We start from the raw sequence: 11,937 nt of genomic DNA on the forward strand, positions 1-11,937 counted from the left end.
ACAATGGAAACAAATATTAAACATGTTTGATATTTACGACTTTTGTTTGGGCTGCCTCTGATGTGACACCTGCGATAGCCAATGAGAACAAGCAAGCATCACCTACCAGATGTTGCATGCTTCTATAGCTGAAACTCTCAATTATCCATGAGATCTCGTGTAACTGTGAAATCGTTCCTAAAGTCAGCGATTGTGTAGTCTCGTGGTCTGGTCGAATTGTCTAGTGTGCAAATTCAGTGTATCATAAGGCTAAAAATACAAAACTGTCTTCCCATGGTTTTAAAATCGGTTTAGATTTGAAAATCGTCTAGTGTGTGGCCAGCCTAAGCAGGACACATCTTCATATGCATTTCTTTTTGAGAAGCATACCTTATTTCTTATTAGCTGCTCATGTTGCAGTGCATTTTGGGTAATTTCTCTCACCCTCCGCAGGAGTGTATCACCAACATGTACAGACAAATTATTCACAATAAGACCTTTCAAATGTATTACAGTATTAATCTTGATTAATATAACACAAATTGTGCGTGTTATTTTTATTGTGAGTTTTTGTTATTTTTAAAGCTGGAAACCTTTCATCATCGCAGTTGCATGTAAAAAGTAGCTATTATTTAGGCATGAAGCCTACCTTTTGTGTTTCACAGGGGAAAAAAGTTCGATCTGGAACTAATTTGTTAGAGAGGCTGGGTCTATTTGCACAAATTAGCAATTATTAATTAATTAAATCTCATTAAATCTCATTACTGATTGACATCTGTTTAGTAAAGCTCTCACATTCTGTGTTGTAATTTTACAGCACGATTTGATCACTTGACGGGTTTTTGTAACACTTTGTGACTTTGTTGTTGTGAAACCCAGCTATATTTTCGCCCTTGCTCAAGTATCTCATGACGCAACTCTCTCCCCCTCTTTTTTCATCTTTCTCTCTCGCTCATTCTCCCTAACAGTCCCACGTGTGCAGTGGTGGCGTAATTTCCACCATTTGCTGATTTCTGCGTTGATGTGCGCAGTAGGGGAGTAGCGCAGCTGTGCTTACCTCTTTGTGCGTCCTGCTGGGATTCTCAGTTCGTTATCAATTATTCTGCTAAACTCTCTCTGGAGCTCCTGGTTCCGACCGGGATAATGTGAGCGCCAACCTTTAATCAAGTGTGAGTCGACCCGTCTCATCAAATCCCACAGAGATGCAATAAGAGTCATAGTTTCACACACACATACACACACACACACACACACACACACAGTTCATTCATAAAATATCCTGTCCGAATGTTTACACAACATACACTAAATAAACCTGCAGCTGTTTTTGTTGTGAAATGAGATTCTTGACTTGATTTTTATCTAGATAATGTCGAAAATTTGCCAACAATAGTAAATGTGACCACGAAATCGCCCTAGGGCTTTTCACACTTCAACTAGAGTTGAAATGAGGTCAGCTTTATGTTAGTGAGGTTTGACAAGATTCGGCGGCAACCTATCGTAATGTACAGTAGAAGTCCACTGGTTGCGAGGATACCAGAGAATACAGCCCTGTAAATATTGTTCCCTGACCACATTAGTTTCCAGGCAAAATGGAAGGGAGGTTGATTATTGCGTGGTCAAATTCGGTCCTAGAGAGCCATAGTCCTGCAAAGTTCACCACCAACCCTGAAAAAAAATCTTTCCTGTCTGTAGCCTTAGTAATCCTGAAGATATTGATGAGCTTGTTCAGGTGTGTTTGGTTAGGATTGAAGCTGAATTCTGCAGGACTCTGCAAGACCTAACTTGCTGTGGCGGGTTTCCAAATAATCTACAATGTGTCCATGGCTGTGTCCGAAAACTCTAAAATGCTGCCTTCAGAGGCAGGAAAGCAGGAAGGCATCAAGGCACGTTCAAATCCAAATTCTGCTTTTCTACTTCCTGTCTCCGGAGGTACCTTCATCTGATCGAATTTTGAAGGCAGCATAGATTTATACTTCACTGCCTTTGATATCCCACAATTCTGTGTGTTCCATTCCATGATAAAAAATAAAAAAAGATGGCGTCTGGAAGTTGCATTTGGTGGTCAGTTTGTGTGTAAATGTATATTTCTGACTAACATTTTGCACTTTTGATGTTAGTTCTAGTGAGAAATCTTTATTATAATAATTAAATATTCGTTTAGTAATCACAAAAACTTGTTCTATTTTGTTGTAGATCATTAAACCATTATGCTGCCTTAGAATTCTGTCTGAAATCAGTTTCATGAGATGCCTTTGTGCAAAAACACTGCCTGCAAAGTTGTTGCCTAATACGGCATTGGGACAGCTCAGTTTTCGGATGAAGTCCCTGTTTGGTACAGGGACATAAGTAAAAAAATTATGCATGGACCAAGGTGTCTTAAAATGGTTGGTGTTCTTGGTTAGTTGCTGACGTGCATAGTAATAATAATATAATGATATAAAAAATAATAGTATAATAGTGTTACGATCGGAAACCCAGAGAAACTCAGGAGACAAGAGATCCAACCGCAGAGTGGTATTTAATGGGTAATCCAAATCAGAAATCAAACAAGCAGGGGTCAAAACCAGAAATCAATCCAAACAATCAAACAACAGGAATAGGAACAGGAACAGGAATAGGAACTGGAACTGGAACCTCGGAAGACAAGAAAACTCGGAAGGCGAGGAAACTGGGTGACAGATGAAAGGACTCAATGAAAACAAACAGAAAAAGACCAGTAAAAAGGCAGGGTAATGACTATCAAGTGAAGACACCTGAGTGCAATTAACAGGAGTGCAATTACTGTGATGAAGGGACAAGGCTTGTGGGAATTGTAGTGCCTATGGTGAGGTGCCTATGGGGAAGTGAGACCACTGGTGGAGACTCAGGGAAAAAGAGATCAGACAGCGTTACATTACCCCCTCCTCCACGGAGCAGCTACCAGATGCTCCACCCGAACACCAGAATAGACCATGGAACACAGAGACTAGGAGGGAAGTGGAGCGGCGGAGGACCAGGGGGAGGGATGGAGGGCCTGGTAAAATGGGGAAACATAGACAAGAAGTGCAAAAAACAAAAACAAGGAGCCCAGGAAGGAGGTGGACCGGCGGAGGATCAGGGGGAGGGACAGAGCGCCAGGTCCATAGATGGAAACAGAGAAAAAAAAAACACAAGTCCAGGAAGGAACATAACGTTCAGTGGCCCAGGGCCGAACCGACAGGGCAGGAATCCAAAGAGGAGCAAGGTGGAATTGGAGCCATGTGGTTTGAGACAGAAGCCCAACAGGGCGGCGCAGAAGATCACCACATCCGTGCACTGACTGAACTCTGCCCATTAAGATCACCGGTGACTTGACTTTGCCCATGAAGATTACCGGTGACTTGACTAGACTCTGGAGTGTCAACGGTGACCTGACCCGATTCTGGAGTGTCAACGGTGACCTGACCCGACTCTGGAGTATCAACGGTGACCTGACCCGACTCTGGAGGTTCAACGGGAACCTGACCCGACTCTGGAGGTTCAACGGGAACCTGACCCGACTCTGGAGGTTCAACGGGAACCTGACCCGACTCTGGAGGGTCAACGGGAACCTGACTCTGGAGGGTCAACTGTGGCTGTCATCTTGGGCAGTGGTGCTGGTCCGGCGGGTATCTTGGGCATTGGCGCTGTGCCGGCGGCCATATAGCGCCGTGGCCCTGGGCCGGCGGCCATCTAGCGCCGTGACGCTGGACTGCCGACCACCTTGTGCTGTGGCGCTGTGCCGGCGGCAATCTTGCACCGTGGCACTGGGCTGGCGAGCACCTTGTGCTGTGAATAGCTAAGAATAGTTGCAAGCAGATGACACCCGAAGCCAAACACATGGAATTTACAAATTGCCTGGCTTGTGGGAAACTTGGATACAATAGGTTGTTTGCACATGATGTCATTGCTGTGGCGCGAAATGCAGCTGGAAGGCAGGAAGTGATTTTTCTCCATAGGAATCAGTACCAGCATCTCAATGTGCCTATTAATACTACCCTCTTAAAGTATGTACTCTTTGGTGAAGAAAAAGTACAGACATTTGAGTGTGTAGTAGAAAAGTAGGCAAGCTTTGGGACATACTATCACGTCACAAAATTGTGTCTTTAAAGGACTGCTCTGTCACACCTGTTACACGCACCCTGTCACTGTAAACTGGCCTGTCAATCATCTTGTCCCAGTTAACATCCCCCACATTTAATTTAATTTAACATCCTATCATACTGGAGAGAAAATAAGTAGCTTGTTGATCTGCCAGTCATGGGTCTTTCATGCTGAGACCTCATATTTTCTGTATAATGATGCATTTAAAAGTTATTGACCAAATAGATGTTTATAAAAGTTCACATTGTTCACACTGTTGCAGATGCAATATTACATGGATAACAATAAATAAATAAATATTTTTTACCAGGTTAAATGTTGATTATTAGTAAATCAGATTGCACACATCTGCCACATTTGTATTTTTCGAATGTGTTTTATTAGGGCCCATGCACCATCGTGTGAGGACCCTCTTGGAATTGCTCCATTTCTTATTATTTGTGTTTGTAGTTCTGGAACGAATCCTTCGCCAAAGCGTAATGGATTGTGGGCAATTTTAGACATTAGAGTGTGCATGAATCCATACTTCAAAAATCCACCTGAAATAGTAGACTTTTGCCATACTCTTTTCAACATACTATGCTTTGGGATACACTTATTCTAATCTCACATATTATTTAGGATGTATAGGATGAACATTGAGATGCAGGGACAGTCACTAGCAGAAACACTAGCAGATTATAGCCTAGAAAGTGAGCAAATAACCTAGTGCTTCTATATAACCATCAGAAAGCTGTCAGTCTCTTCAATTTAAACTCACAATGTTACATTGTAATCAGTGAAGCTCTCTGAACTGCAAATAATATATTATTTAGACTACATTGTGTTTACGTGTAGCATTTAGCACTGAGTGATTTCTGACTGTGTTAGCCAAGTCCTATGGAGAAAAATTGATTCCTGCTCTCCAGCTGCATTTTGTCATCAGAATTATGTGATTGTAAATCCAAGGCAGAATCACTGTGGCTGTCTGAAGAATGTGGTTAAGAGGCATGCGATTGATTTTGCTTAGCATCTAAAGTACAAATTTGACACCGCAATGCTGGCTTAACACTACAAAATCGCTGCTTACCCTACTGCGGTTTCATAACCAAGAATAAAAAGCCGTGCCAACCCTGACTCTAAATTGCAAGTGTGGGTTAAAAGTGGGATATAGAACAAAGATAACCCAGGGTAAATGGGAAAAGTCCCCGTAGTAGTTACTTGTTTCAAAAAAATTGCTATTTGTCCAAAGACATGAATTTTCTTGTTGAATTGTGTAGCATCACAATCTACAGGCTACTACTTATTAGCTGTTCGTGTTGCAGTGCATTATGGGTAGTTGTATTTATCAAGAGTGTGGGACCATTTTGGGGGGTGTTTTTGTGATCTGGGAACGTATTACAGAAAGTTTCTTATCTTAGGTCTTAACTTAAAGTGATTGTTCACCCAAAAATTTGATGTTTATCTGCTTACCCCCAAGGCATCCAAGATGTAAGTGACTTTGTCTTTTCAGCAGAACACAAACTAATATTTTTAAAAACAAACCGTTGCAGTGTACATTTATACTAAACTACAACTAAAACGTATTTTTTTTAATGCGGTATGAGGTACTTGATGATTCAGAGCGAACTATTCCTTTAAGCACAATCACTTCTTTTAGTTCCTACGTCATGTTGAGGGACGGTCAAGATGTCGAGGGGACCTTGGTGATGCCTGGTGCATGCAAAAAGAAAGACGTGTCTGAACATCGTCCTCCATCATAGGACAGATTTGACAAGATAAGGCAAAGCCCAGCTCCTCTGCAGTCATGGTGTGAGCAGCTTGTCAGCGATGATGATGAACATCTGCAGTAAGAGAGTGTGGCGATAAAACATGAATCAATCTGTTGATTTAAAAGTAGTGATTAAGCAGTCTATTGGATTCAGGTCAGGAGTTTTCATGAAGAGGTTCTACTGACCAGAGCTCATTAAATTGAGAGTCGTGTAACTTATCTTGTCATGTATTTTTAACTTGATTGCTCAATAATTGAGACAATCTCAGAAAGGTTGCTAATACAAGTAGCCTATGCTAGAGTGCTAATTTAAGTTGCTATTCTCAGGCAATCATTGCATTTTTAGCACATGATGACTGACAAGATAATTAGATGCTAATATAATCGCACTTTTAATTGTTTTAATGATAAACGATAAGCATTACAATTCCATTATATATAAAGCAATGTGTTTATATTAACATTCTGTACACTAAATTCTGTCTTAAAGAAATATTTCACCCAAAAAGTATCATAATTTAGCAAAAAGCAATGGTTTGAAGTTAAAAATGTCTTAATGATAGATTTGATTTTATAAACACTGAACTTTTTCAGTTCATAATATGTTAACTGATGGACTGGAGTGGTGTGGATTACTTGTGGATTATTGTGATGTTTTTTATCAGCTGTTTGGACTCATTCTGATGGCACCCATTCTCTGCAGAGGATCCATTTGTGAGCAAGAGATGCAATGCTAAAGTTCTTCAGATCTGTTTTGATGAAGAAACAAACTCATCTAAATCTTGGATGACATGAGGGTTCATTTGTGGTGATTTGTAATTTTTATGTGAACTATTCCTTTAATGGCAGTTCACCATGTAATTTGTGACAGAACTAAATTGCTTCACCTTATAAATTGAGTAGATCAGAACAAATCTCAGTGTTTTCTTGTGTAAAATTTGAAATTACCGTAACCAGAGTTCACTTTGCTCATGTTTACTGATTTTATTACAAAAGATCTTTAATACAGATAAATAAATAAAGGCAATTACATTTGTCGTACATTAGGGATTGTAATACTTGTGCAGTATACCGCTCTTTAGATTCCAGTTTTTATTTGGGTGCTTCAAAATGAAACATACTGAACAAAACAGTGATGTGCACCAACACAAGTACATATTTTATTTAACATCAGCCACAGATCTTACAAGTTTATGAAATTAAACTGAAGTGTCAAATCAAAAGATGAGGCAAAAAATAAATAATTTTTTAACAAGGAAAATATACATAGGCTCAAACTCAGCTAAGTTTGGCATCCCCCTGGACAAGCGCAGGGAACAGAGAGGGTCTTATGCTCTTAAACACACGTCTTCAACGCTGTTGCCCTTCATCTGCTGAAGCTCTTGGTGGCCCAGTAGCCGATATTGGAAACTAACTCGGTTGACAAACTTCCCGCTCGACACCATTCTGACCACAGTGTTATCACAGCCAACCTTCATTTGAGCTGATGGGAAGAGAGATATGGAGAGGTTTGTGAGTGCCTTTGCACACTAAATTGCCCAGCACAATTGCTGCTGGAACCAATGATGATGCACAACAGATAAAGTAGGGATGCTCACCTGGTCCATTAAAGGAGTAGCAGAGATCTGCCATAGGGAACATCTTGGACGTGTCCATGCCGTTTCCACCCAAAAGCTCGACAAAGTCTCCAGAGCCGGCACAGCCAAAAATGGACCGCTATATGGATAAACCAGAAGTCACAAAGTCATTATAATTTATCAGTGTCTTTAAATCAACTATATATTTTTAATGATATCAAATTAGCTTTGTTCATTTTTTAAAGATTCTTAATTGAACAACCACTCTATTTTACTCTATTCTGTCTCTATTTGTTGTTCTAGACACCCAGCTTCAAGTTAACCACAGAAAGACTTATGACAAAAATGTTGAATAATATTTAGTTAATTTAATTTTGTTTTGTAAATGCTACATTTCTTGACCAGAAATCAGATTTTTGCTCACTGTGAGAATTTTGGCCAAAACTCAGCTGTACTTTCACTTTACAAACAATTATAAATAATGAAATTGTAAATAAAATGTATTCATTATTATTATTATTATTCATTTTTTTGGAAGGTTGGTTTGTGTAAATACTGTTTACTTGACCAGAAATTAGATTTGTGTCCCTTTTAGATAATTTTATAAACATATAAACACTTTGAAAAAGTGAAATTTGTAAATAAACTCTAATTTTTATGATTTATTTGATTTATTTATTGGGAGGGCTGGTTTGTGTAAATGCCACATTTCTTGACTGGAATTGCTCACCTTGAGATCATTGTGTTGTCCAAGACTGAGCTCTCCAATCTGGATCTCCACTGGATAGATGATTGAAAAACTGCAGTTCCTGTGCTGCTGTGGAATGATCATGGTGAAACTGCCCTCTGGGGTCTGAGACACAACATTACAAGCTACAAAAAGACAGAAAGAGAGAGAGACAGATGGTTAACCAAAAGCATCTTGCATGTTGAGCTTTAAGCGTGGTTTCTGCTTGAGCCATATGTCATTCCTCTAAAAGTGTAAGTGCTCTGCACCTTCTGGACATTAGTGACATTAGTTTTCAAGATCATCAGTACAGCTGAAAGGCAAAATTTTAAATTGTATTCCTGTGCACTTACGGAATGGATTGATGAGTTTGCGGAATGTTACTGTGAAGCTGCTCCCTGATTGGTGGAGTCTGAAGAACAGCATGGCGACATTCTGAGACGACCGTACAATTGGTCGAGTCACTCCAGTCTCGCAGTAATCAGAGTAACGCTCGTACAGAGGAAGAGGATGGTCCTGTGTGCTGGGAAACTTCTCGCCCTTCATCACCCAGCCATCAAATACCTTAAAGAGAAAATTGTAGAATTTAACACAATTCTACTGTAAAAAACAAAAATGTTTTTTCAAAGTTATAAAGATTACTGTAGTACATCTTACAAGAAAATACTATTCAAGTCTTACTACTTCAAAATGTCATGTTAAGTTTCAATGCCTCAATTTCAATTTTTTCTTTCAGTGTACTTCAAGCTTCAGGCTCAGTTTACATAATTCCCTTCAGTTCACCCTGCTTGTTTCAGGTCAGCAGAGTTTAGTTTAGTTTCAGTGCCAATAAATTATCTTAAATTTTCTCATTAATTCGGTAGCCTGTTAACTTCAACAATATCCCATGTGTGTTCTTCAGTCCCATTAAGCTACATTAATATGACATTAATCTTGCACAGGCTATGAAAACTACAAACTCAAAAAAATGCTGGATTAAACACAACCCAACGCTGGGTAAAATATGAACAAACCCAGCGACTTGGTTGTTTTGACCTAGCAGTTAGGTTACTGCCCAGAATGTTGGTTTACACATTTAATTTAGCTGTTTTTTATTTAACCCAGCATTTTTTAAAGTGTAGTTGAGCTGTGTTCAGAATATATGACGAAATTCATCTGGAATTGCTTTTGCTTAAATGGATTTTTAATTCAATTTGTTTTATAGTTGATTATGTTAGATAATTGTATGACCTGGCTTAAAATGAAATGACACGTGATCTTTTGTAGCCCTGATTTAACCTGGCTTAGTGTACATGTGCAGCATGAACAGGCAGATTTACACAAACACACCAGCTGTTTTTGTCCATATTTAGAACAAAATAATTTACTGTAATACTATGAAGTGACTTTTTGTAAACAACAAGGATGTAAGAACATTTCACCTTTATGAAATCCCCTCCTCGGCAGTCGATGTTGACCGAGTCATACTCGACGCTAATGATGTCACTAGGCTCGCCGATGAAAAACACGGCGCAGTTTAGCTGTGGACGTTCTGCTGTGAACGTAAATTGACCCTCTACAGCCACCATGTCCAGACATCCTGAGAGAAACAGAGGAAGATCGAAAAAAGGTGAAAACCCAGAAAATATACATAGTATAAGTGACGAATAACCACTCTTAAATAGTGCCATATTGGGCTAATATAGCGATTAAACAGTTAAAAACTGATTAAAACACCTATGAAGTCAACACCACTAATCAAATCATTCATCATTAATCATGACGCGTCTTTTGGCAAATGGAATCCCAGAGGTTTCTGTCGTCACTCACTGAGCGCTCGGCGGTACACAAACTCCTCCGGTAACTCTCGCTTTAGTTCAGAGCTGAGCAGAGATAATAATCCTTCCGGGCTGATCTCGTTATCCTGACAAAACAACAACAACAAATAAAAACAGGACACGGGAATGACTGGGATTAGAAAAGTAAACAATATGAATCAATTAGAATTGCATTTCAACCAGTAGTGCGCAAGGAAATAAGGATTTAGGACTCCTTGGATTCAAAAGAGATTAAATGCTCGTAAAGTTTCATAAAACGTTAGAAATAAAACATTCTACAAATTGCATACTAAAACTTTATTTAAATGCACTTACTGTCGATCTATTTCTGCTTGATCTGAAATTACTATATATATATATATATATATATATATATATATATATATATATATATATATATATATATATATATATATATATATATATTATTTTTTTTGAATGTCTTTTCATTAAAATGTTTTAAGTTTCCTGTCAAACATATTTTGTAGTGCATATGCTCACAAACGATACAATAAAAGTTGCACGTATCATCATTACATTGTTATACCATATCAGCATTAGGATAATATTGTACAATGACTCTTAAAGTCAAACACACACGGAGCTCACAACAGATCAAAAGTTAAATATAAAGCTATTAAAGTACTCTAATGAGTGTGAGGTGAGGTGAGCAGGTGTGAATATTTCTCACCTGTATGTCCAGAAAGCGCGCGTGTCCCCGGAGAGCAGTGACGCTCAACAGGAGGAAACACAGCTGTGCGCGCGAAGTGCCCGACATCTCCGTGCGTCTGTCCGCGAAGATTTGCGCAATAAGAGAAGAATTCCACGAGCTCCCGACCAGACTGCTGCTTTTATACCCCCTCACATAAATAGAGGAGGGGGGGCTGCCTGTATGGATCAATTGATGTGAGTCCGAGAGAGAGAGAGAGAGAGAGAGAGAGAGAAAGAGGGGTGCATGCCATATACCTAGTGTTTATTCTACTTTTGTCTAGTAATTGAATAGACTGGTAAAAATATTTAATTCTTTAAATTGTAGCCTACTTTTTAAATGGTAAAATCCATGAGGCCATTTAAAGAGCAATTGTATCAGACTATAAGAAATATTACTGAGATTTGTGTGTAATTTCTTATGAATATGCTGAATATTTTCTACTCACTATTAATAGTATTAAATTCAAAATAGAGTTGTTTTTAAATTATTGTACACACACACACACACACACAGGCACACACACACACATAGGCTATACATACAATTTTGTAGTGTAGTAACTGATTACCTGTAACCTGGATAACATAATCAGATTCCAAAAATGTATTATTTGTAATTAGTTTTAAAACTAATTTGAGTTTTAAATGTGTTAAAATGCTGCTAATCAGATTACAGTTACAGTTATATATATATATATATATATATATATATATATATATATATATATATATATATATATATATATATATATATTCCCCAAGGATTTAATATTAAACCACCCTCGCAGCTTAAGAAAAAACCCTAGGCATCTGGGACCATGTAAACAAACAAATGTGTTTTATATTATTTCTTATTCTTTTGTTTAGTGAAGATGTGTAGTCCTTTTCTCAGCCCAGAAAAATATCGAGGAATTTCACTGCAGTGAGAGGAAGGTGAGGGGGTCTGACTGAAGTAATGAATGTCACATACAGTGAGTCAGTGAGGTATGATTGGGTGTTGCAAAGGAACAGTTCAACTAAAAAAGAAAATTCTGTCCTTTACTCATCATTTTCTCACCGTCATGTCCTTTCAAATGTATGAACTGCTTCATTGTGTGCAAATTAAAATGTCAGTTTTTGTGCTATACAGAAAAAAAGAAAGTCACACCAGTATAGAACAACATGAAGGTGAGTAAATAATGTCAGATGTTTTTTTTGTTTTTTTTTTACCTTTGAGTAAGCTAACCTTTTATAACATTTGTTAATTATAATATAATGAGGCAGCTGAACTTT

At 38.4% G+C, this 11,937-nt stretch overlaps 1 protein-coding gene across 1 annotated transcript; it reads right to left on the reverse strand.

Annotated features, from left to right (window-relative positions):
* Positions 1 to 6,968: 6,968 nt before the first annotated feature.
* On the reverse strand, positions 6,969 to 10,788 carry LOC113038979 (corticotropin-releasing factor-binding protein). Its single transcript, XM_026196804.1, has 7 exons — positions 10,646 to 10,788; positions 9,947 to 10,040; positions 9,559 to 9,716; positions 8,491 to 8,701; positions 8,141 to 8,283; positions 7,432 to 7,549; positions 6,969 to 7,316 (listed from the first exon to the last, which is right to left on the reverse strand). The coding sequence occupies exons 1-7, from the start codon at positions 10,730 to 10,732 to the stop codon at positions 7,162 to 7,164; spliced, it is 966 nt and encodes a 321-aa protein (XP_026052589.1). The 5' UTR covers positions 10,733 to 10,788; the 3' UTR covers positions 6,969 to 7,161.
* Positions 10,789 to 11,937: the final 1,149 nt, after the last annotated feature.

This window comes from Carassius auratus, chromosome 21 (assembly GCF_003368295.1).
Source record: "Carassius auratus strain Wakin chromosome 21, ASM336829v1, whole genome shotgun sequence".
Lineage (NCBI taxonomy): Eukaryota > Metazoa > Chordata > Actinopteri > Cypriniformes > Cyprinidae > Carassius > Carassius auratus.

What these genes read in the sequence shown, in the direction of transcription:
- LOC113038979 (XM_026196804.1), bottom strand. Translation starts at nt 10,732, where the DNA reads ATGTCGGGCACTTCGCGCGCACAGCTGTGTTTCCTCCTGTTGAGCGTC. An exon ending in GAGGAGGGGATTTCATAAAG is followed by an intron (nt 8,702 to 9,558) that starts GTGAAATGTTCT and finishes TTTCTCTTTAAG; the next exon opens with GTATTTGATGGCTGGGTGAT. An exon ending in CAAACTCATCAATCCATTCC is followed by an intron (nt 8,284 to 8,490) that starts GTAAGTGCACAG and finishes GTCTTTTTGTAG; the next exon opens with CTTGTAATGTTGTGTCTCAG.